Consider the following 26,041-nt stretch of genomic DNA (forward strand, 5'->3'; position numbering starts at 1 on the left):
AGCTGGAAGGACTTGTGAGAGGACAGGGCCCAGGTCCACAGCCATAGCATGTTCGAACTGAAGGAACCCCATGACTTTTCAGGTGGGGAGTTGAGGCCCAGACAAAGAATATGATTTGATCAAGATCACGTAGCAAGTGGGCAGAAGAGTTGGCTCTGTCATTGAATCTCAGTCTAATGCTCTTTCTACCACATCACCCTACCCTTCACCCTGGAAATAAACTGCCCATCAGATTGTAAGCTCCGAGGCCATTGGCCTCGCCAATGACCTACCTTCATTCACCTGGGATCTTCCCTAAAGTGCCTAAAGTCCAGAACCTCAAAAGCAGAGTGTGCTTGCCAGTATTTGTTGAATTGTACTTATTTTCTATGAAGCTTAAAAGGAATAACTAAGTTAGTGCCACCTTTTTGGAGGGCAATTTGGAATTATCTATTAACACTGAATATATGCATTATCCATTGACCCAGCAACTGCATTTTTAAGAGATTTTCCTATAGAGATTCATGCATATGAGCAAAAGTATACGATCAAAGATATGACATCTATATGATATAATAAAATGTAGCTATTAAAAAAGAAAGGGAAATATATGCATTGAGATAGGAGATATTCTGGTGTAATGTTATGGAGAGAAAAAGTATTGCAGACTTAGTGTCTTTTGTATTCTTTTCTCATACAATAAAATAAGCAGCGATGATAAATTTATAAGATTACAGACCAAATTGTTAATAAAGATTAAATCTGGGGAGGTGAGACACAAAAAAATACATTCATTTAAAAATTATATATAAAAATTTATAACCATGATGCATTACCTCTATAGGCATATACGTATAATATGTTATATATAATAGTTATATATAATATGTAATATGTACTGTGTAATATATGTATGTATATAAATGTATACACAGATGCCAATGAGATGGGTGATTTGACTTCAACGGATACACACACATACACACACACACACAAACATCTCCAGTATGATAAAGATAAATTTAAAATAAAAGGGACAAAAAGGAGAGTCCCTATTTATTGCCTTTCTTTCTAGCCTGCAGCCTGTCTTCTTTCAGGACAGCCCCTGTTCTCTTTAGGCCATTGTCTCCCAGCACCTGGCATTCCCATCCACCCCACTTTCAGTACCTGTGTCTTGGTTGATGCTAAAGGCTGCAAGACTGGTGCCAGCCCTCAGGAAGTACTGGAGCTCCCCATCCAAGCCACTGTCCTCATCGTGGGCAGTCACTACCATCACCTGGGTGCCCGAGGGGCTATTTTCCTGCACTTGGCCCTGGTGCACAAAGGAGGCAAAGCGAGGAGGGTGGAGATTCTCATTCACATCCAGGACTATCACTTCCACGTGGCAAAGGGTCCTGCGGGCCAGGGGCCTCCCACTGTCACTGGCCCACAAACTCAGATTGTATTCAGCCCGCCTCTCAAAATCCAGCTCTCTCTCCAGACTGAGTGCGCCGGTCATCAGGTCCACATGGAAGGTCCCATGGGCATCATCCAACAGGACATAACGCACTTCTCCCGAAGGGCCCACATCAGGATCAGAGGCATCCAGAAATGTTAGAATAGTTCCTGGAGGCATATCCTCTGGGACTTTCAGACTGCTGAGTTCTGTGATGCATTGAGGAGAGTTGTCATTGGCATCTTCCAATGTGATTATCAGGTCAGTGACAGAGAAGAGCTGGTGGCCCTTCCTGGGCTGATCCCTGGCCTCCACCTTGAGTATATATTGTGGCTCTGATTCCCGGTCTAGGTGTCCTGTGACAGCTAGTTCCCCAGTGAGGGGATGAAGGGCGAACTTCTCTGTGGGGCTTAGCAGGGTGTAGCGAACCCTCCCATTGTCATCCGAGTCAGCATCTTTTGCTTTCAACTCTGCAATTGTGGTTCCAACTTCTGTGTCCTCTGAGATGGTTATCTGGTACCCACCAGGAGGAAATCTGGGAGCATTGTCATTCCAGTCTTTCACATTCACCGTCAGCAGCTTCCAGGACGACTTCTGGGGAGTGCCCAGGTCATACACTGTTACATTGAGGATGTAGAAACTGGTGGCTTCATAGTCCAGAGGGGCAGCTACAGTGAGCATCCCTGTCTCCAGCTCCATGTCAAAGCAGCCCTCATCATTGCCATCTGCAATCACATAGACCAGTTTGCCATTATAGCCACTGTCAGGGTCAATGGCTGCCAAGCGGGCCAGGGAGGTACTGACAGGAACCCTCTCAAGGATGTCAATGGACTGTGGGAAATGGTCCTCAAACTGGGGGGTATGGTGATTGATCTGATATGCACTTAAGGAAATGAAGTCCTCATCATTGTAGTCCTGGTTCTGAAACCCAACAGAATGGAGGATGGTCTTTGTGAAATGTGTCAGTACTCCTGTGTTATCACACGTTATAGGGACTTCGAAACGAGGGTCTTTTACTACAGTAACATTCAAAGTGGTGGGCGAGGCATAGTGTTTCCCGTCTGAGGCTGTAATTTTTAGGAAATAGTTGATGGGTTGACCTGTTGTATGATTCATAAAAGAGCGTCTGAGTGATATCACTCCAGAGAAATGATTTAGATCAAAATACTGTAGTTCATTGCCTGACACAAACTCATATTTTAGGTTCTGAAGCTCATCCACATCTATGGCTGACACGGTCATTACAGATTTTCCTACTGGCCAGTCTTCACGGATAGACCCAGTGCAGTTGACTTGCTCAAACATAGGCTTGTTGTCGTTCAAGTTCTTGAGCCTAAGAGATACAGACACTTCCTTTTCTTGGCGAAATGGGGATCCCCAGTCTGATGCCCGTACCCGGAAGGTATAAATTCTTTTCATGAGCTCATAGTCCATGGGTTTGGAGGTGGAGATGATCCCCAGGTAAGGGTCGATAGAAAAGGGCACAGCTTTTGGACGAGTGATGGAATAGGTGACATATCCATTCTCTCCATGATCCTTGTCTGTGGCACTAACCATCAAAATGCTGGTGCCTGGTGGGATGTTCTCATCAAAGGTACCATCATAGGAGGACCTGTTGAAGATGGGGGCATGGTTGTTACAGTCCACAATATCGATGACCACAGTGGTGGAGGCCAGGCCTGGTGAGGTTCTGATGTGCAGCTGGTAGTGGGCTCGGTCATGGAAGTCCAAGAGCTTTGTGGTGGTGATGAGTCCAGTGCGAGCATTAAGTCTAAACCCCACATTCTCTGCGGATGGCTTTAGAACATACTGCAGGTTAGGGAAAGCTCGGGTTACCTTCACCATCACCACGCGGCTCCCAGGAGGGGAGACCTCACTAAGCTGCACTCTGTAAACAGCCTTCTCAAACTTAAGGGAAGCCAGTTTGGAAGGTGGTAGGTGAAAGCCCCTGATCTGGGAATAAAAAGAAGTTCTGCTCCCACTCCTGGCCTGTAGGCTGAGGTTGAATCCATGAAGGTGCTCCAGCCAGTTGATGTCTTTAACCGACACCAAACTGAACTCATTACTGCGGGTGTAAGACTTGATGGCTTTGAAGTACTTTCCAGAGTCACCACCAACAATTTCCAGGGAGTCCACTTCAGCACCTGAGCTGTTTGCGTCTACCATCACAGTGGCATAGGTGGTATCCTCTCTGCTGTCTGGCGGAGCCACCATCACTGAGATGATGGCTGGGGGCTTTCTGAGGGCAGGCTCCACGTGGATGACGAGTGCAGCCAGATTACCAAAGCCATTGCCCTCTGAGATTTTCCTCATGCGGTCCACAGCCAGCACCTGGAGCTCATACCTCCCTCTCCAGGTGACATTGAGCTTCCCAGCCAAGGTGACCACACCACTGGTGGGATGGATGGCAAACATCTCTGACCTCGTGTTAAAGGCATAATAGAACTGGGCATTCTGGCCCAGATCAGCATCTGTGGCAGTCACCTTACAGATGGGGCTCTTGAGGGACATGTCCTCAGAGATGGTGACTCGGTATGAGGGTGGGGAGAAGAGGGGCTTCAGGTCATTCTGGTCCAGGATGTGGACCACCACACGGGTCAAAGCTTCTAACTCCAAGGTCTTCTCTGTGGCCTGGATGATGAGGGTGTAGCTGTCTCGCACCTCCCTGTTCAGGAGGGCCGTGTTGCTGCTCTTTGTCCTTATTCTCAGAAAGCAGAAGTTGCCCACCACATATTCCTCTGTTTTAAACACATTGGCCACATCCCCAGAGATAATCCGGTATCTCACTGCCCACTGGGGCTCGGCCAGGTAAATGCCCATTTTCACAGAGCTTTCCACGTAGGTCTTGGGGGCAGAGTTTTCGTAGATGGTTGCATTATAGAGAGTGTGTGTGAAGCGCCAGGTGGAGGAGGAGACAAGCCCTTCTCGGGGCTTCTCACAGGTTGTACAATGGAGCAAGAAAATGACAAAGCCCAAGAAGGCAATAATCATGATGGAAAAACTCCCGAAGCCCTAGGTTTTAAAAAAAAAAAAAAGGAAAGGGTGTAAGTTAGGAAAGAAACAGCTCCTACTGCTGTGGTTCTTAGCTGGGGTGATTTTGCCCCTCAGGGTACACCTGGCCATGTATGAAGATGTTTTCCACTCTCCCAGCTTGTGGGGGAGGGGGAGCTACTGACATCTAGTGGATAGAGGTTGGGGTGCTGCTAAACATCCTACATCGCATAGGACGGCCCCCCAACAACAAAAAAATGTCAATGGTGCTGAGGTTGAGAAACCCCGTATTTGAAGAGTATCCGATGAGTTTAAGTGCTTTCTCAGGGGTCCCTGGCAGATACAACCCTGACCACTTGACTCCTTTTCCCAAAAAACCTTCAAGGGCTCCCCAGTGATGGTGGAATAGTTTCCTCCAGGGACCTAAGCTTGGCAATCTGGCTCTAGGTACTTCCTACAAGACCCTCCCATCAAGGCTGAGGTCCGGGCAAACTGAGGTGCGTCAGCATCTGCAGGGGCTACAGAAAAGCAAAGTGACCAAGATCGTGGACCTGGCATCAGGCTGCTTGACCATCAGCCAGCCCCGGCTCCACCACTTACTAGCTGGGTGATTTTCTGGGCAGGTTATTTAACCTCTGTGAGCCTTGATTTCCTCTTCTTTAGCATGGGGATAAGGATATTATCTACCTCATTGGATTGTTGTGAAAATTGAATGAAATAAAGGGAAATGACTCAGCAGGGTGCCTGGGACATAGAAGTTTTAACTTAATATTGGCTATTTTTAGTAATAGGAAACTCAGTTTCATAAAGGGAAGGGACCCATCCAGGGCCTGAACAGCTAGATAGAGGCAAAGCAAGAATTAGACTTGGGGCTCCTTGCATCACAAGTCAGGGCTGCTTCCCCTATCCCAGGTCTATCTGCCCCTGTCCCACCACTAGTCCCTTTGGATAGGGCCTAATTCTGACTCATCCTGTAACTTCAAATCTCCTGGAATGTCAGAGCTACAATGGAACTTTGAGACATGGAGTGCTCACCTGACTCATGCATAGATGGGGAAATAGAGCCCCAGAGCGGGGACTGAGTCTTGCCCCATTTCACATAGTGGGTGGCCAGGAAAGAACTAGTCCCTGGGGGTTGTTGAAGTAGCCATGAATGAGTACTTCTCCCCCTAAGACCTGCTGTGGCTCCCATTCTCTCCTGTGCCATTTCCCACATGGCTCATCCATGAACTCCAGCCTGGGTTAAAGTCCAGTCTGGGTTAAAAGTCCAACCTCAGGATCAAGGAAAGGGAGAAGATAGAAGGGGAGTAAGGGAGGGCAAAATTTGGTTGCCAGACTCGACCTTCCAGAAGCCAAGTATGAGGCTGCATACACCAGGCTTGTGCCTGGCTTGCCCGTGAGTCTTGACTCCAAGGAGCTTCGTGGCTGTCAGCCAGATGTGCAGAGCATTCCTGGATGAAACAGGCAAGACTTGTTTTTCCAGTTGCCTCACTCTTCAAAGGCAAGGAAGAGTTAAACTCCCGGGGCAAGAGGGGAAAGGAGAGGCTTGCATCCTTGTCTTTCCAGAGTCCTGAGGGAGCTGAATGCAGCTTCTTTAAGACCTCGCGGGGAGCATCCCAACCTGGGAGGCAGGAGTGGAAAAGTCTGCCTAACTTGGGACCGGCAAGTCTGTGACAGAAAAGAATTTGTGCCCAGTCCTTCCAGCCTCCCTACCACTATCTGTCTCTTGAAATCCTATTGGTGGCACCCCAGGCCCAGCACCCCAGAGAAGAGAGGGCAGGAATGGAGGCAGATTCTATACTTGGGGTGTCTATTCCTCATCCTTCCTGCACTCCACTCTTCCCCATCACTTACCACTGCAGCTCACAATGGAGTTGGCCCCAGGCAAAAGCCATATTCCCTCCATTCCACTCACCCCATCCCCAACACAGTCTCCTGCAAGAGGGCATAGACCTCTGAGTCATGTGGACCCCAACGCCCCAGGGTGGCATTGCATTGGAAGTTGAAGCCCCAAGGAAAAATGAGTTCTTACCCCAGTCCCAGGTTTGCTCACTCTGCAGCCCAGTGAGCCTAGGGCACACACAGCCTCCCTGCTCGCCCTGCCCTGCTTTGCAGAAAGCTTCCTGCTCACCAGGTCAGCACCCTCATAGGGCAGGCCCCAACAAGACACACCACTCAGCCGCTGCACAGGCGCCTTGCCGAGATGAGCTTAGGGAAGGCAGCAGGGACAGGGTCTCCCTGGAAGGGGATAAGATGCAAAGAGAATGCAACCATGGATGAGGGTTTGGTGAGTAGGGCTGTGTTCAAGCTTTAAGACCCACAGACCAGGCGAGTGGTTTGCTGAGGAAGGGCCTGTGTCTGGACATTTGTTTCCTGGCACCATGCCTGGACAAGTGAACAGGTTTTCAAGGTGCAGAGGCATGTTGGGTTCCCTGGGCTTCCCTCCCAGCCCAAAGCCTAGGACTATTATTTTGAAATGTCTTGTGAGGGGCACCTGGGTGGCTCAGTCAGTTAAGCATCTGCCTTTGAGTAAGGTCATGATCCCAGGGTCCTGGGATAGAGCCCTGTGTCCTGACTCCCTGCTCAGCACAGAGTCTGCTTCTCCCTCTGCATCCCTCCCCCACTTGTGCTTGCTTTCTCTCCCTCTCTCTCTCTCTCTCTGATGAATAAATAAAATATTTTCTTAATAAAGAAACATCTTGTGAAAACATAAATCAATTCAAATGACTTCTCTTCTTAAAATTCTCCAGTGGCTTCCCAGAGCATTCAGATTAAAATCTAAACTCCTTAATATGACCTACAAGGCCATGTGGGTTCATATGCTTGTCTGCTTTTCTAATGATACCTCCCAGCACTCTCCCCATTGTTCATCAAACTGCAGCCACATGGGCTTTCTCCTCCACAAACATGCCAAAGTAGGGTCTGCCTCAGGGCCTTTGCACTTGCTGTTTCTCTTTACTTAAGATTCTCACATTGCTGGCTCCTTCTTGTTATCCTTCTTCCTGGCTCAGCTCTCAAATGTCATATCCTAACACTCATTTTGATATAGCCTCCTTACTAGAACCCTTCTTTATTATACCACCCCATTTTCTCCATGGCACTTAGCACCACCCAGTATGTTCTTGCTAATTTGTTTAGTGACTGTCTCCTGCACTGGACACTGGGCTCCATGAAGACAAGAGAAGATACAAGTGTATCTTCTTCATGCATGAAATCCCAGTGCCTACTCAATATGTGAAAACAGGAAGGATCTGGACTTAGGAAAAGCAAATGACAGAATGAAAATGGAAAGAACCATTAGTGATTATCCTTCCCTTTCTGAAGCTGGAATATGAAGTTCCCCCAAAAGAAAAGGACATGCCCAGGATGCCTGGGTGGCTCAGTCAGTTAAGCGTCATGATTCCAGAGTCCTGGGGTCGAGTCCCACATCCAGCTCCTTGATCAGCAGAGAGTCAGCTTCTCCCTCTCCCTCTGCCTGCTGCTCCCCCTGCTTGTACTTGCTCTCAATCTCTCTCTGACAAATAAATAAATAAAATAAAATCTTTAAAAAAAAAGAAAAAGAAAAAAGAAAGAAAGGGGCTTGCCCAAAGTCATAGGGTAAGAACCAGAGCTAGGTTCTTTCCTCCAGACCACATTGCCAGAAAGAGAAACTGTGGATCTTTGTGAATCTGACCTTTTGGGGTTAAGTCCCAGCTCCGTTGCTTGCCAACTACATAACCTTGGGGAAGTCAACCTCCTCAAACCTCTGTTTTCTCATCTGTAAGATGGGGCTATTAAGAATACTGCTTTCCTAGGGTTTTATAAAGACTAAATAAAGAAAATCATGCCCGTCAATGGACTTAGCACAGCTCCTGGCCCATAGAAAACAACTCAGTAAATACTAGTTATTATTAGTTTGCAAAGCCAAGGCTGAATCAAAGCCTGCTTAAGGTTGGGGTGTGGGTGGGGTCCACTGAACCCTCTGGAGAAAGCCCAGCCTGTGCCTCAGTGGAGCAGGAAGCCTCTTGTCTCTGGTCGAGTCTAAGCTTGCTGGCCCAGCCACAGGCTGTTCTGGTAAGCTGCGAGCAGGCGCTTGTCTGGGGTGGGGCCTCCTGTTCTTGGCTCCCCAGACTCAGAGGAAAATCTGCATGTGGGTGAATGTGCACATTTGCAAGAGAGCACACACATACTTAGGTGGGAATTTTGAATAGTTGCATGGATACATTAATGGTATGTGCCTGCTTGACAGAATCAATATGGTATGAGCAAATAAGTTGGTAGCCATGGGGCTTGTGGGTGCACAGGTGTGAGCAAATGCAAGGGTGAGGGCTCATGAATGGACCCTTTTAGAATATACGTCTAAATCAGATCTGCCTCCTTGGAAATCCCCAGACCCGTCTCCCAGATGGGGAAGACAGCAGAAAGTGGTTCATAGCACACAGTTTCTGGCTGTATGACCTTGAGCAAGTGGCTTTCTGTCTGATTTTCATTTCTCTCCTTAATAATACTATTTTGAGAATGAAATTAATGTACATAAATGCTGGATATAAGATGTGACACAGTTTTCAACAAATGTTACCAAGTACTATTTCTTTTAGCAGCCAGCTCATACTACTGACTGCTGTGTTTGTAGGTAATGAAAACTCTCAGATGTATTATTACACCATCCCCAATCTGTCCTTCATGAGCTGATTTCCTCCAACTCAGGACTGTAGGACTTTAATGAGACTATGATGCATTTCACCCTGTGCTTCAACTCACTGCTCCAACTTCTCAGAATCTGGATTCCAGGGTGCCTGGGTGGCTCCATGGGTTAAGCTTCTGCCTTTGGCTCAGGTCATGATCTCGGGGTCCTGGGATCGAGGCCCGCATTGGGCTCTCTGCTCATCAGGGAGACTGCTTGCCTGCCTCTCTGCCTGCTTGTGATCTCTCTCTCTGTGTGTGTGTTAAATAAATAAATGAAATCTTAAAAAAAAAAAAAAAAGAATCTGGATTCCAGCATTCAGAAACTTGGTGGTTGTGACATCCGTGTCTTTATCCAAGTCGTTGATAAAAAGTCTAAGCACAAGTGGGAGGAGCAATGCTCTGAGCTCCTTCCTCGTTCTCTTGGTTAGTGACCTCCAGTGCCATTCTGGAATGAGTCGTCTCAGAATACAGAGCTCCTCTTCACTGAGGAGCGCGGGCAGAGTCTGGGTAGCCACCTGTGAAGGATGGTGCTACTCTAGGGGGATAGGGAGATGAGAAGAGCTCTAAAGTCCTTTCCAACTCATTCAGGTATGATTCTTTGGCCTGTGCAGGCCTGTGGTCTCTACTAACCCCTAAAAGAGCCCCTAAAGCGAGGAATGGATTTCCTCTGGCTTTGAATCAGGCTTGCACACTCACTGATGCTTACACAATGGTCCTTGTGACAAGCTACCCTGGCTCTTGGGAGACCTGAGTCAAAAGTCATTTGTTCCCTGGTGGCCTTGGTCAAGTCAGTCACCTAAGCCCTGTGAACCTCTTTCCTCCTCTGTAAATGATGTGCTATCTGTTGGGTGAATGGGGCTGGAATGGATCTGTGATTTCAAAACCCTCTATTGCTTTCAGGGGCAGAATCTCTTTTTTCCTAATGAAATTGTAAATAGATTAAAGCAGATCTACGCTATTAGGAGCAGGGGTTTTGAGGGCTAGGGCCCTGCCCACAGTCTTGCCCCTCACCCCCACTGGGGAGCGCAGGTTTGAATAACTAGATAGATGGCCTCTAGGAGCCCCTCCAGATCTGAGAAGCTGGGGCTCTGCTTCTCCAGTGTCCTGTGTCCTGTCATAAAAAAGTCCTAAGACACACAGTTGGATACACTAGGATTCTAATGCACTATGATCTATATTTGTAATGGCCCATGTGCAGTGACTTTAGTCCTTAGTTCTAGAAGTCTGTGACTAATTCTGTTCCTTCCATGGGGAATCAGATGTACTCGGAGGAATTCAAAGTCAAATCAAACTCCCACTAAAGAAGCTTTTACCAGATTTCTCTAAACTGTCAGGCTTTGTTTCTGGAAGTGAATCCCACCCCCCCCCCTCACACACACACACACACACACACACACACACACACACATGTCCTTCCCAGAAGTGCCCAGGCACAGACCAGTGAGGACATTCTCCCTCATGGCCCAACACCATCCCATTTCGTAGCATGTCCCAAATATTCATTAGTAGTCGCCTAATACTCCTAGGAAGCACATCTGCCCTTTTACTCCCACTTCACAGATAAGGGATACTGAGATTTGCACAGCACACCCAAGACCACCCAGAAAGGTAGTGGCTGAACTGAAAACACACAGCCAGACTTCCTGAACCTGGGTGCTCTGGATTTCCTAAGCTGTAGGAAGAAACAATGAGATGAGATATTATTTAAAGTTTGGAGAGCCTTTCATGAGAAAAAGAGGCCCTGGATTCATTTTTTCTGGATTAGAGAATGTCCACACTCCCCCCGAAATCAAAATGTAAACTTACTGTGGATTTGGGTGACCTTAGTAAGTATTTTCTGATCCACTCGCCTTCCCTCCATGGTGTCTGCCTCAAGCATCAGTGTTAGGGGTGGCTTCTGCTCCCTCTCAAGAAAGAATCCTAAGTATATTCTACTTGTGACAATAGCTGAAAGACGGGGAGGGAGAGGACGGATGGTGCCTTTGAACCAGAATTAAAATCATCAGTGAAAGAATATTGACATTCTAGGTAGCTGCTAGTCATGAAGTCTTTAGCTGCTGAAGTTATTTTTCCTCTTAGTAGTAGGGAGCCACTAAAGATTTTTGAGAAGCAGCAGGACCAGAAGAGAATTACATGCTGAGGTCTTATATCAGATCAAAAAGGAGATTTTTCCATTCAAGACTCCCAATCTGGTGTGGACGGTGCTGGAACAGCAGCTCTATGGGATTAAGCCAACTGGAATTCCCTGTGGGAAGAGAGGCTTGATTTACTTCTCAGAAACTTGGATGAACCCCTTGAGTCACTTGCTAGTTTGTAGGCAGCCCCTGCCGGGTCCTCCTGTAACAAAATCAGTCAAAGAACTGGACATAAGCAGGGAAGGAACCAGTGGCTTGAGCCCTTGATGGGTTGTATGACCTTGGAAAGGCCACAGAACCTCTTCTGAACCTCACTTTATCTGTCTGTAAACTGAAGATAATAATAGCTACTCCTACCTACTTCCCAGGGCTGCAGGGGAGACAGATAATACGATAGGTGAATGTGCAGGGAGGAAAAGACGCAGAGGAACACCTTATTAGGACCAGTAATGGCTTGGTAAATGGCAGCCCAAACCACCAGCGGACTGAGAGGCCCTCAAGATAGCTGTCAAAGGTCAGGCCTGCCCACGCCTGAAATTAGAAGGCAGAGCTGACTGATGAAGGAAGTCCTTACTTAGGTCATGGGGGAAAGAGACCTGGGACTGGGGGGGGTCCCTTCGTCATTAGTATTCTGATACTGTTGTTGATGACAAAATATGCATCATATCTAAACGTAATCTTTAAGTTAAAAAAATTTGCATGCATTATCTCACTTGGCTTTGAGGGAAGGGGTGCAGCACTGGGTAGAATAGATAGTCAAGAAAGTGGGCTCTGAAGTCAGATAGACCTGGTTTCCGATCCCAGCTCTCCCATTCACCAGCTGTGTGACCTTGGGCAGTTATGTCACCTCTCTGGTCCCAGGGATATGGTCTAAGTTCCAATCTCATGAAGTTGCTGAGAAGGCTGAATGAGTCAATGCATGACAAACAGCCAGCACTGGAATATACTCAATGCAAGTTAATTATTGTACCAACATCACCATCATTATTATGACACTTAGTATGACCCTCATTTTGTAAATGAGAAACTGAGGCTTGGATAATTTGAAGGCTCTGCCCAGGTTCATCCACCTAATAGGTGATGGATTCAAGTGCCATCCAAGACCTGGGATCCATATTCCAAGAAGAGAGACTCAGAGAGGGCTGGTGTAGCTGGACCCAATTATTTAGAACAGCACTCTCCAAAAGAACTTCCTGCAATGGTGGGGATGTTCTATATCTGAGACATCCAGGATGGGAGCCCTAGCCATCTGTAGCTATCAAGGACTTGAAATGTGGCTGGTACAACTGAGGAACTGAGTTTGTAATTTTATTTCATTTAAATTTAAATAGCCACACATGACTCCTGGCTACTGTATTGGCCACCTCAGCTCTAGAGAACGTGGCACAGGAACCAGGAACCAAGGATGCTTGGGATTCAGAGAAGGATACAGGGTCCCTCCATCTGGTAGGCACACCCAAGTGGGCACCCCAAGGCTCATGGTACTTTTAGGGACCCCTGAAAATGTTTCTGAATTTCTGAATTTCTATTAAATTCAGAAGAAAGAAAACAAACTTTTAGGTTCAAGGAAATATTTTCATATAGAAAAATATATTTATCTTTATACCGACATTACCGTAAGATATAACGTCTAATATTTTTTTATGGATGAAGGGGCTATGATGCTTAGGACCCATGAACATCTTGATGGGACCGTGGGGAGATGGATATGTGAAGAAAACAAAGGGCTTCCAGGCGCCTGGGTTTTGAGGACACAAAGGGACAAAGTGGAGAAGGATGAGAAAATGTTTTATTATTGGGCCTTCTCTGCCAAAGTCATTCATTCATTCATTCATTCATTCAATACTTATTTATTGAGGCCCACCCTGTGAGGGCATTCCAGAACAGAAAACAAGACAGATGAGGTCCCTGCTTGTGTGGGGATTCTCTTCTAGTAACAGAAAGGAAGGAATGATAAATCAGAGTGACAAGGTGACATCTGAGCAGGGCAAGGGCTACAGAGTCTTCTTGAGAAAGGGTTTCAGACAGAAAAGAACAGGCAGTGCAGAGTCCCCAAGGCAGGAGCAAGGAGGTCGTGCACACTCCAAAGTCGTGAGACTGCTTTCCAGACACGGAGGATCTTTAAGCTACTGTTTGTCATCAAGGTCAATTTTCTAATGGAAGAGAAACCCGTTCATGCTCACATTTCTGTCTACACTGTGAGGACAGTTTGGCTGCAGGCATTCTGATTTGCGGACCCTGACCCTCAGTGAGGCCCAGAGGGAGCAAAGTCTCTTCCTCTTGGGATCCCGTATGGATCCACGGGCTCTGCATTTGGAGCTGAAAACTCCCTGAACCCAAGGCACCCCAGAAGCAGTGGGCTCGCGAGGAGAGGCAGGAGGGGAGGAGTCCTGCCCCATTTCTTGGGGGGCTCTCTGGCCACAGTGGTTTGTAAGATGAAAACCAGCTCCCACTCAGCAGGGCGGAGAATGATACTTATCGATTAGAAGCTTGAGAGCCAAGCAGGGGAACTGAGCAACTCCTCTAGGTTCTACATTTGTGCCCTGGGACAGATGGGGACATGAGTGGGAAGTCAGCCTTGTAGGAAGGCCCGCGGGAACCGTCGATTTTCTCCTCCTGGCTGGAAAGGCACTAGGAGATCCCTGCATGGGAGGAGAGGTAGAAAGGGGGAGAAAGGCTGTCCTGAAGGTCTAGGTTTGGGGTGGCTCTCTGGGAGGGTGGAAGGTTGTATTCTGAAGTCATGGGACAGACTCGCCCAGGGAACTGGAGAGCCTCTTCCAGAAAGCAGCGCTGCTTGCAGAGGCTGGAACGTCCCGGCTACACAGCCTCGTCTATGGGGGCACTTCCGTTTGTGCTTCTTGCCACTCGGATCCAGTGGAATCCTTTGCAAAGGGGTGAGTTTTCAGACATAGGGACACCAAGTTCCAAATTGAATGACCTTGGGTACGTAACCTGACCTCTGAGCCTCTGCTTTTCCTTATCTTTAAAAGGGAGAGAATAAGCGAACCCACCTGAGACAGTGGTTTGGAAGGTTTGACTAGATGGTTCACGTTGAATGTTTAACACAGTGCATAGCACCCAGCAGTCACGAAGTAAATGTTAGCTGTTGTTACTGTTAGATCATCATTATCATTCTGTAAAGTGGATCCCACTGAGCCGGTGCTGTGGTAGATGTGAGTTGGGGCTGCAGAGCCCTGCATCCCATTTGCCGCCACGTCCACCCTCCCAGGCATCTCTGTGACCACAAGCCTCAGGCCTCCTGAGGGCACAGTTGGAAAACGATTTGAAGTCTAATCTGTTTGGAAAGATGGGAAAACTCTGCCCAGGGGAGGGAAGGCATTGCATTAAATCACATATGGCAGCAGTGGGTACAACTAGAACCGGATCCCAGTCTCCCTCTCCCGGGCTCTCCGCACTGACCAAGCTGCTCCCCCAACCCAGCCTTTCTCCCAACCTGCAGGCTCCTCGGTAACCCACAAAGTCATCAGCCAGGAGAAGACTGCATGGGTAAGGAGCCAGGCCTCAGGGTCAGACCTGGCCTCCATCCTGCCTCTGCTTGTATGTAGGGGATGGTTTTGTCTATCTCAGCCTCAGGTTCCCCATTTGTGATGTGGTGATAGCAGTTCTTACGTCATGGAGGGTTTAATGAGCTTCTGCATGGACAACATTTAGCATAGTGCCAGGCGCACAGAAAGTAGCTAGTGTTATTACTATTATCAATTATTACTATTGTAAAAATACAGTAATGTTACTACTATTACACTAGGTGTTCAAAAAGAATCTGTGGAAAGAGGGAACTATTCTCTGTATGTGTACCAGTCCCAGCCTATGTTCCAGGAGCTCCTTGCCATAGCACCCTTCTACACACACACACACACACACACACACACACACACACACACACACACACACGGGTCTTTGTGATATCCCTTCTCTCCTTGCGATGGTCTGTAACAAAGCTTAAGCAGCAGCCTGAACAGCATCAAAATAATAAGAATAATTTCTATTCTGGGGCACCTGGGTGGCTCAGTCAGTTAAGCGTCCAACTCTTGGTTTCAGCCCAAGTCATAATCTTGGGGTCATGAGATCAAGCCCTGCTTCAGGCTCTGCACTGGGCGTGGAGCCTGATTAAGACTCTCTCTGTCTCTCTGCCTCTGCCGCTCCCCCTGCTCATATGCACGTGCACTCTCTCTCTCTCAAAAAAGAAAAAAAGGGAGTAATTTCTATTCCCATCATCTTCCCCACCCCGCAGTGGGTGCAGAGAGCTAATCGTGTGATGTCAGTCAGAGGATGAGGGGGGCAGTGTGGTGGGTATGAGGTGGCAGTGAAGACAGAAAGTGGAGAATGTTGGGGACGCACCCAACAACGTGAATTTCCTGATCTTTTTCATCCTGACACTGGCTTGCTGGGCTGGCCTCTCCAGGCCCCGTCCTCTGTAATCTGCATAAGGCCATTCACACAGCTCCCCTCTCTATCCGGGACACAACTGCCTTCCCAGGCCCCATAGCCACCAGTCAAGTGGCCCCTGTTCCTCCTAGCTGGCTCTGAGAAGCTGCTGGAATGGAAGCTTCTCATCACTCCTCGTTCATGATACCATCGCCCCCCCTCCCTCCCCGTGGCCACTCCCGGTCAGGTCTACCTCCAAGTCAGGCCCCCCCGGGGGGTGGGGAGGCTACTGTCAGAGCCATCGAACAGGGTGGTCACTGGCTCAGGCTCCGGCCTCGGGCCGCCGGGTTTGAGTCCAGCCTGGGTTTGTGACCTGACCCTTGCTGGCTGTGTGACCTGAAGTAAACTAGTCATCCTGACCGAGTTTCAGTCTCTTCACATGTAAATTAGAGAAGATAATCATCAGGGTGTAGTGAAGCTTAATTAAGATGAAGGGCCTAAAACCGTCCTCACAATGGCTCACACAGGACCTTCACACCTGCACACACACACAATCACACACACCATCACACCTGCAAACACTGTGATGAAAATGAGCCCCACTCCTTTGGGGTCAAGGGTCCTCATTCACCCATTAGAAGGCCAACCAGGGGACCCAGTGGGAGCTGAGCAAAACCCCCTCATTTTACGGGACCTCCACTTGTTTATCGGGGAGTTGGGACGGGTCCCTGCTCTCCAGCCTTTAGCAGAGCTAACCCTCCACTAAGCTATGGTCGAATGATGCCCGGAGGATGGTGAGGTTTGGGGAAGACAAAATGTTTACAGAGGTAGACACTGGTCGCAGCTAACATTTATTGAACATTTACTATGCAGAGAGGCCCCATAGTAAGCTCTCGGCATGCATTACAGCTTTTAAACTTGCTCACAGCAACCCTATAATTATCCTCATTTTGCAGATGAGGTAAATGAGACTCAGAGAGGTTCCCTAACTTCCAATGCACACAGCCAGCATGTGGCCAAGGCGGGATTAAAATTCAAATCACCTGTGTGTGACCTGATCACCTGCCTCTCTGTGCCCCGGGTTGGAAATAGCACTTGGGAGAGGAGAGGGATCACATAACCATGTGTCCTCTCAGCCCTGCAAACACAGATTCTCAGCAAAAGCTCTATTTCCAGCCCTCCCTCTCCATCCCATTCCCTCTGGCCTGGCCCAGCCTAGCCGTGCTGTCCGTCCAGCCAAGTCCAAACCACTCTGAGCAGAACTGCCTAGCACAAAGCCGGCAGGCAGGCAGGCCCGGGCAGGCAGGGAGCGGCATTCTAGCAGTGGGACATGACTGGAGGTTCCGCTCTCTGAGGCCCCTGTCAGTGCAGTGTGGCTGGCTGAACCTGACAGCAAGCTAGAGGCAGGAAAGGGTTAGGGATGATTGTGAGCAGCAAGGTGCATACTAATGAAATGTAAACCAGTATCTGCTGGTAGGCTCCAGGCCAAGGCCTGGAGTTCCAAGCTCAAGCCCCCAGAGCTCAGTCCATACCGATTTCCTCTTTCCCACAGTGACTCTGCTCCACTCTTCCATGGCAGACACAGAACAGAACCACTGGGCCCACTGTGTTCTCACCAGACAGGGCTGACCACTGAATGGAACTAGTGGTTCCCACTAAGGGGGTGGGGGTTAAAAAGACATATTTGCCAGCCCACCCCAGATCTACTAAACAAAATCATTAGGGGTGAGGTTCAGGAATAGATGTTTAACAAGCTCCCAGGGTGATTCTGTTGGGACTGGTGTTTGGGATCTGCTGAATAAGGTCATCTCTTCCATTAAGATCCTGTGTTCTACCGTGCCTCCTTTCAAAGTGGGTATCCCATATGTGATCCTCTCCTAGGCCCCAGTGCAGAGAGGTGGGGAAGCTCCTAAGAAGTGCTTCTCAAATGTCAGTGGGTTAAAGATCACAGCCTCATCTCGAGAAGTCTGATTGAGTAGGACTGTGTGCACTCAAGTGCACGCCGTCCCCTGTAGGTGGTCTGCCAGTGTTCCACTGGCCCTCGGGCAAAGCAGACACAAGGTTATCTCTAGCGTCAATTAGAAGAGCAGACAGGATAGGGAAAGTGACAGGTCTGATTCCTGTGTCCGACTTTGACCGAGAATCTCTGAGTCTGCAGATCTCCCTGTGCATCAGCATCCCAGAGGCGACTGTCTTGCTGTGGTCAGGTCTGTTTATCTTCCAGATAGACACTCAGCCCCATGAACCATGTTCCACTTGCAGGGAATAGAAATGAACCGGAAAACGAAAGGGTTCCATCCACATATATACACCTCATGACCCAGCCGTCCCACTCTTAGGATACACAACAGAAGTGTTCACGTACACTCACGGAAGACTCACACAGAATCTTCAGAGGAGCACTATTATAATAGCCCCGCTGTAGAAACACCCTGAACGTCCGTCCACCAAGAGCCGAATGTAGGATGCTCATCTCGGGGAATACTAAGCAGCGACAGAAATGAAGTATTGCTCTGGGCAAAAATACGGATGAATCCCACTGACATAGTCTGGGGCAAACGCAGCCATATGCAAAAGAATGCATGGTGTACTCTTCTAACTACATAAAGGCAAACTTATCTGTGGATTAGAGTAAGATCAAGTCGCCCTCGTGAGGGTGTTAGTGACTGGAAGGAGCACAAAGGAGATTTCTGGAATGGTGGCAATGTTCTGTTTCTTCATCTGGGAACTGGTTAGTTTCTGTAAAGGTCATTGAGCCATACACTTATGATTTGTGCATTTCTTGTATGCATATTATACTTCATTAAAATGTTTTCTGGAAATGCTAGTAAAGGACTTCAAAGAACTTCTAATAAAAGGGAAGACATTGAAATAATAAAAGCATTCTGAATATGGCACATGGCGCAGGATTTCATTGCTTATAGGATTTTGGATTCTTCCTGCCCCAGGACCAGGAAGGAGACAGTTCTCAGAAACCAAGAGGCACAGGAGCTGTGCCAGGGCATACCAGGACCGTGGAACACTAACGACTCAGCAGCTCCCTCTTCCACCCCCATCCGGCCCGCCCTCCACAGAACCACAAGGGCAAGGCAAGTCCGCTTTCTACCAGGTTCCCAGGTTCAGCTGAGTCCCCATTCGCTGGGGTTTACTTCCTGAAGCATTTTTCTATCCTCGGAGCAGTTTTCCAGTCTATTTTCTTGTTTGATCCCCTCAAAGACCCTATGAGGGGAGCAAAAAGTATTTCCATTTGATTGATAAGGAATTTGAGACCTGGAGGTGGGGAGGTGGTCAGAAGATTTGGCCAAAGTCATACTGCTAGCAAGTGGCCCAGTCAGGACTCAAACACAAGTCTTCAGATACCAAGTCCAACATTCCTTGGGCTACACCACATGGGCTTTTCTCAGGAATAGCCATACCGATGGTAGCTTCATCACTTAGCTATGTCTGTGGATGTCAGAGTCCTTCAACAACCCAAGGATGGAGGTGCTATCATTTTATCCCCATTTTACAGATGAAAAAACTAAGGATCAGGAATCCAAGTGCCTTGTCCCAAGTCAATATCCAGCAAGATGGCATGTGGATTGGAAAAACAGAGTCTGAGCTCTGAAACACTAGTTAGTGGTTCCCAAATCAAGCTGGACCTCACCTGGAGTCCCCTGGAGCTTGTTAAAAATGCAGATTCCCTGGCCCCACACCCAGATCCCACATTCTAGTGCTGTAGATGCAGGATGGGGCTGAGGAATCTGTATTTTTTTTTTTAATTTATTTGACAGAGATCACAGGTAGGCAGAGAGGCAGGCAGAGAGAGAGGAAGGAAAGCAGGCTCCTTGCTGAGCAGAGAGCCCAATGCGGGGCTCGATCCCAGGACCCTGGGATCATGACCTGAGCCGAAAGCAGAGGCTTTAACCCACTGAGCCACCCAGGGGCCCCAGGAATCTCTATTTTTAAAAACAGCCCTAGGCATTTGGGTAGCTCAGCCCTAAACTAGGCTACCACTGAAATAGGACAGTAAAAATAACTCAAAGGTAAAGTTTCATTTACAAGTTCCAAATTACCTCACTGAGCCTCTCTAATAATCAGAGTCCTCCTAACGATGGTACATAACCCCACAAGAAGGTATTTGACAACAGCCCCCCTGGCTGGGTAATCATCATGTTTGTGTGTAGGAGGGGATGGGAGAGTGACTAGCGAGGAGCATCAGGAGGGCTCTTGGGGAGCTGGGGGTGTTTGTTTTTGCTCTGGTTGCTGGTTAGTCACTGTTGTGTTCACTTAGCAAAATTCGTCAAGTTGTAACTTACAAGTGATGCATGTTGTTCTTGAATGTGTGCAAGAAGGAAAAGAGAGCACATTGGAGACGCTATATAAGGAATCAATACAGAGTGGAGACTTACACGAGGGATCCAATAGGGTTCTTCTAATTATGTGCTTCCAAGAGTTTGAGATTCTAGGATTTGAATTTTCCAAAATGCTATGATTCTCTTGCACCAATTCCCAAGACTTCAGGAGCCCCCAAATCTGTCACAGTAGCTAATGTTTAGCAAGTTTTTAATATGTGCTGGCTGCTATGCTAACAACTTCTGTGAGGTGGATAGCGCTGTACACCCTGCTCATCTCGGGGAATGAGATGAGCACCCAGAGAGGTGAAGTGATGTGTCCGAGGTCACAGACAGCAGTGCAGGCAGGACTGGAGCTGGAGTACCCTGGCTCCAGAGCTCATGTGCCCAACCCTGGCACAATACTGGTATCAAGCTTGGCCACTTCCCAAGGCTCAGCTCCTGGCGCATCTAAAATCCTGCATTTTGTGCCACACAGTCATGCATTTGCTAAGAGGATCCAGAGGAAAGAGGACGCCGCAGGTACAGACAGCAGCCCTGACCTGGGACGCGTGAGCACACGCACACTAAGGTTACCCCACAGCAGGCATGTACACTCCTGCTCGGCTTGCACCCAGGCCAGCTGCTGTGGGCATTGGAGCTCAACGGGAACTGGGTAATGGAGAATTCTCCACTGTGGGCTTCCTGCCCCCAGCAAGGGGATGGATAGGTGCCTCGCAGGGGCCCCTCCAGTCTCAGGAACGGGAAAAAGACTCAGGACTGAGAGAAGGGGAGGGATTTTCTCTCTTCCACAGGCTCCAAACTGGAAAATGTTTAAAGCATCACCTCTTTCATACTCCTTGGCCTGTCACATAGGGCCTTCAGTGACCTGGCCTCATCCTATCTCTCAGGGCACACTCGGACCATTCTCCACCCAGCTGATAGTTTCCTGCACACACTTGCCCTACCTTGACACATGCTACTTTCTCTTTCTGAATTGCCTTTCCTCATTTTCGTTATTCAGACTTCAAAACTGATACTAAATGCCAGCTCCTCTAAGAAGCCTTCCTTCATTGACTCTATAACTGGGCTGACTATCACTTCTGGGCCCCCAGGCCTGTCTGAGTTTGCCTTTATTTTACTACCTCCCTCAAGGTACTAAACCGTCCATTAATAGGCCTGCCTCCCCCGACCATGAATCTCTGGGGGCCTGACACACGCTCACACTCATTAGGTGTCGTGAAGTCAGTGCCCAGAGGACAGAAGCTGTGGAATGGACGGGAAGTGGTTGAGCCTCTCTGAGTGTCTCCTTTCTCCACACAGAAAATCAGAGGAAGAGCTACTGGGTAGGGCCTACTGGCCTGCAGGGCCGTTATGCAGAACAGAAGGTCCTTGTGCACGGGTCTAACCTGGCGTCAGGCACACAGAAAGGCCGGTAAATGAGAGCTCCCCCTTCCCTGTTTAAATCCCGTGCTCAGCAATGGCTCCCTGAGGGCTGCAAACAACCCAGGACAGCATTACAAACTGGTGACTTGAGGCAAATAATTCAGAATCTATGGTTCCATCCATTAATGGGACCAACGATTCTCGGAGACTTCAGGGAACTCCTGAGGACCCTTCTAGTTGTACAGATACAGATACCTGCCAAGTCGCGGGCGGTAGTGATGGAGTGGTGTGCACATGCACGTGCGTGTGCCTATGTGTGTGTGTGTGTGCTGGTTAGCGTTGGGGCAGGGCTCCGATTGATGAGGTTTATGTCCCCAATCCCCTGAAGGGCAACTCAATCTAGCCATCATCCTGGTTATGGATCCCAAATTGTGTTCTGCGGAGGTGAAGATGATTCGCCCGCCTCCTAGATGGATGACCTGACTAGGAAGCAATGCCCTTTCCTGAACCGGGCTCAACAGAGAGGGGCAAAGGTGAGTGAAAATGTCTGGGGAGTAGTCCTGCCTTCCCCGCTCACTTGCTGTGTGACCTCAACCAAGGACTCAGCCTTCTCTGGCCAGGTTGTGGCACCTCCATCTGTCTGATTCGATTATCTCTAAGGATCCTTCTGTGCCCCGCTCTTATTGACCTGTGATGGGTCAGGCTAATGCTTAGTTCCTCTAAGTGACAGTTCTCATCTACGAATTAGAGATAAAGATTCATGTGTTCTCTCAGCAGCTATGCAATGAGCATCTTTGATGGGCCAGGCGCTGTGCTGGACACGGGGGCCAGAGCAGTAAGCAACACATAGTAGGAGAGAGAGTGTCCAAAAAGAACCCTCGGGGCGCCTGGGTGGCTCAGTGGGTTAAAGCCTCTGCCTTCGGCTCAGGTCATGATCTCAGGGTCCTGGGATCGAGCCCCACGTCCGGCTTTCTGCTCAGCGGGGAGCCTGCTTCCTCCTCCTCTCTCTCTCTCTGCCCGCCTCTCTGCCTACTTGTGATCCATCTGTCAAATAAATAAATAAAAATCTTTAAAAAAAAAAAAAAAACTAAAAGAACCCTCAAATAATTAATAATTGCAACTCTGATTTGTCTTACGAAGGAAGACTTCAGGGAGCTGTGAGCTGGTCTCCACCCAGGGGAGGCAGAGAGAGCTGGTTACCTGATGACTGTGAGCGTAATGAATACGACCCTGTATGCTACCTGCATGAACTCACTTAAATGTCACATCCATCTCTGAGAAAAGGACTATCATTAGCCCTCTTTCTCCAGTTAGGAGACTGAGGTTTAGAGAAGTTGAGGCCCAGGTCACACAACTAATAACATCCAGGATTTGAATGCACACGTGTCTTTGTAAGCCTGTCTAGAAACCCTCATTATAAATGTAAGCATTAAGACCATTAGCCATAGAAAGAGTAGCTTTGAGATTCTGAGCCAATTCTGCTTGTGCTGGGAACCCAGGAAGCATGGGAAATTCCAGAGGCTCTGCCCAGTCCAGTTCCGAAGGAGCCCAAAAGGCAAGGCCCATCCAGGGGGTACAGAAGGTCCCTGATCATACCGACATCATTGCCTGGTTTTCTTCAAGACATGGCCCTTGCCCCACATTCTCTCCTACCTGGCCCCACCTAGCCAGCAGGAGTGCCAGCACCGTGGCATACCATGGGGCAGCTGGAAGGAGAACTTCTAGCCTGAGGTGAGTTCATTTGCACCCAAGAGAGAGTGTGCAGGGACAGGAGCGTGGTGGCCCAACTCACAGAGGACTGATGTAGAGTGAGCCTGGCCGACCTCCCTGTAGAAGGCATAGCCACAGCTGATACAGAGGGGCTGGAGAGAATGTCCCTGCGCTTCTGGGTCTGTTGCCTGAGTCCTTAAGGAGAACCCTAAGAGTCATGGAATCACAGGGGGGTTCCAGAGAGAACTTGACTCCCTCTAGCTCCTCTTCCATTTTACAGATGAGAAACCTGAGGCCCTGGGAGCTCCTGGCGGAGGGGGGTGTCACTGTTGCACTCTGTCAGGCTAGCCAATGTCATGGACTCGGCACCTCCCTGCCACGGTATAACCTGTGGTCCATGGAGAACACTGGGGGAAACCTGAGCTTGCCCCGCGTCCCTCATCTGCAACATAGACAGCCATTCCTGCTTTGCCTACCCAACAGGCTTACTTGGGTGAAGCTGTCAAGAATGGATCATAATATTAATTGAGCCACCTTTATTTTATATGTAGGGAAATAGGCCCAAAGAGGTATGGAACCATCTTAGAGCACACAGCCTGTGAGTTACAGAGACATGAATCATGAAATGCTCTTTCCAACCTCCTTCAAAAACTCACGATTTTCAAATGACCGTGCATACTCAGCCCAGTCCTGAACACAGGAAGCATCCAGCAAGTACCAACAGTAACAGTAGCAGTTAGTAGTGTTCTGAGTGGAGGGCTCTGTTAGTCTGCCCAGGCTCAGCTCCCCATCTGTAAAAGGAACCCCAAGCCTGCTTCTCTGCCTCCTTCCTCTCTCCGAGCTGAGGCCACCAGCGCCGGAATGTGGCAGGGGACAGAGGTAGCCCTTCCGAGCCCTGGGCAAACGCCAGCGTGCTCTGCTGCTCCCCACGTTGGGACATATAGCGCACCCTCTCTCCAGTGGAGGGCTGAACTCTGGCCTGGTGGCTCTGTTCAGCGTTCCACTCCAGCTCACCTGCCTCCAAAGATATGCATCAGATTCCTGCTTCCCCCAAGACGGGGACAGAACAGCTCCCACTCACCCGGCACCGGCACCGGGGCTGCCCCTGGTGCCTCTCAGACTCACAGCCTTTTACAGCCCTTACAGATGGTGAGCACCCTCCTTTTATAGCCAGGAAAGCTGAGGTTCTAATCAGAGTGCCTCAAGAGCCACACAGGAGCCAGGGCCGGCCAGGTTATCTGACTGTCCCTCGGGCACTCCTTCCCTCCTCCACACCAGGTGCTTTCTGTAATAGGACTCCTTTGCCCCCCTGGACACACACAAGAAACCAGCACCTCTTGGTTCCCTGGCCGCAGCACTTCCCCACTTAAAGGATGTAGGAAAATGTCACCACACCCCCCGGAAGGTTCAGCCCCAGAAAGCCCACGCGGACGCTTTCATTCTTCCAAGGACATAACTCCAACTTTTCACACGTGCAAATATGACTTTGCTCTTTCATGAGATCAAAAACCCTGGCCTTGTCCATTCCTGGGCCCCAAGCCCCCAGCCCCCAGGCTTGGGCTGGCTACATCTCTGGCTTCATTCAGTGTACGTAGGCACCTCGGGCCCAGGTTTCCCTACCCCCACCATGCCTGCCCCTCTCAAATCCTGGTCCCGTCCCCACCTTCCAAGAGCCTTGGAACGCCCCCACCTGCTCTGGAACAAGGCACAAGAATGGATTCGCTTCGCAACCCCCTCCCCCAACCTCCCATCCTCCAGCCGTCCTTACCTACGCCCTTCAGGTAGGGGAGGGTGCCCCAGGGTGGGCTGCTGGGCTGGAGCCCTTTCCACACACACCGGGCTGACAGGCTCCCGAGGGAGGTGCAGAGACAGAGCAGGAAAGCCCGGTGCACTCGCACTCCGAGGAGGCTGCTGAGAAAGTTGAGTAGGTGTGTCCCAGCCCAGGAGGAGGAGGAAAAAGGAGGTGGGAGAATTGAGGCGGATCATCCCCCTCCTGCCAGCTCTCTGTCTCACGGAGAGGGAAGGAGGAAGCCAACTGGTTTGTGGCCCAGAACTCAGTGGGGAATCGAGTCATGGAAAATGAGGGCTGGAAAGTTGCTAAGAAATGACGCCCATCTCCACCTCCCTCCTAGGTTTGACAGAAGGAGAAACTGAGGCCCTAGGCAGGTAGTACTCTTGGGGGGGACACACAGAGACCATGAGGGGACTAGGGAAGGACCTGGGTTGCTCAGCTCTCGGCCAGTGTTTCCTCCACATTCCTCCCTGACACTGCCGAGATCCCAGACCCTCCCCGGTCAGATTCAAAACCCCAGTGCTGCCACCTAGGAGCTCAGGAACCTTGGGTGAGATACTGAGTCAGAGCCTCAGTTTCCTTCTTTGAAAAGATGGGGGTGGGGCGCCTGGGTACCTTGGTGGGTTGTGGCCTCTGCCTTTGGCTCAGGTCGTGGTCCCGGGGTCCTGGAATAGAGCCCTGCATTGGGCTCTCTGCACAGCGGGGAGCCTGCTTCCTCCTCTCTCTCTGCCTGCCTCATGCCTACTTGTGATCTCTGTCTGTCAAATAAATAAATATTTAAAAAAAGAAAGAAAGAAAAGAAAAGATGGGAGTAAACAGTAACTCTTACCTCATGAGGACTCAGTGAGATAAAGGTTAAATGGAAGTCACTTAGCAGAGAAAGTCTCCCCCAAGTCTCCTGGTAATTCTTCTTCTTACTGTTACTAGCTATGACTTTCTTCGTAAACGGCTTATCCTCTCCAAGCTCTGGCTGCCCCATCTGTGAAATGGGGGGGGGGGGGGGCGGTAACAAGAATCCTGGCTTCATAAGGTTGTGCAGATTCATGGGATAGATAATGTATGTGAAGTGCCAGGCACAGAGCCTGCGTCTCACCGGGAAGCAGGACATCTTAGTTTTGGTACAATTTATGGGGCGCCATTCTGCTCTCATTCTCCAAATGACTCTAATGTGCTTGCTGTGCTGAGAACTGGTGTTTTAAGGGAAGGGAAGAAAAGTCAGACAGGAATTAGCCCTTCTCCCTCTCTCACT

The 26,041-nt window shown here is 49.2% G+C and overlaps 1 protein-coding gene across 3 annotated transcripts in view; it reads right to left on the bottom strand.

Moving 5' to 3' along the window:
- Positions 1-24,950, bottom strand: part of FAT2 (FAT atypical cadherin 2) — a 78,280-nt gene extending 53,330 nt beyond the window's left edge. For 2 of the 3 annotated variants that reach the window (XR_007127406.1, XM_047729603.1), the window contains exons 1-2: positions 24,769-24,950; positions 1,147-4,426 (exon numbers count right to left, since the gene is read on the bottom strand). Coding sequence is in view for 2 of the 3 variants with exons in the window: in XM_047729603.1 (XP_047585559.1) it covers positions 1,147-4,405 (3,259 nt within the window). In the remaining variant the exon portion in view is untranslated. Of the gene's footprint in view, positions 1-1,146; positions 4,427-6,437; positions 6,464-24,768 lie in introns of those variants that run through there. The other variant, XM_047729604.1, reaches the window with a different exon arrangement.
- Between the last annotated feature and the right edge of the window lie 1,091 nt (positions 24,951-26,041).

This window comes from Lutra lutra, chromosome 5, assembly GCF_902655055.1.
Source record: "Lutra lutra chromosome 5, mLutLut1.2, whole genome shotgun sequence".
Lineage (NCBI taxonomy): Eukaryota > Metazoa > Chordata > Mammalia > Carnivora > Mustelidae > Lutra > Lutra lutra.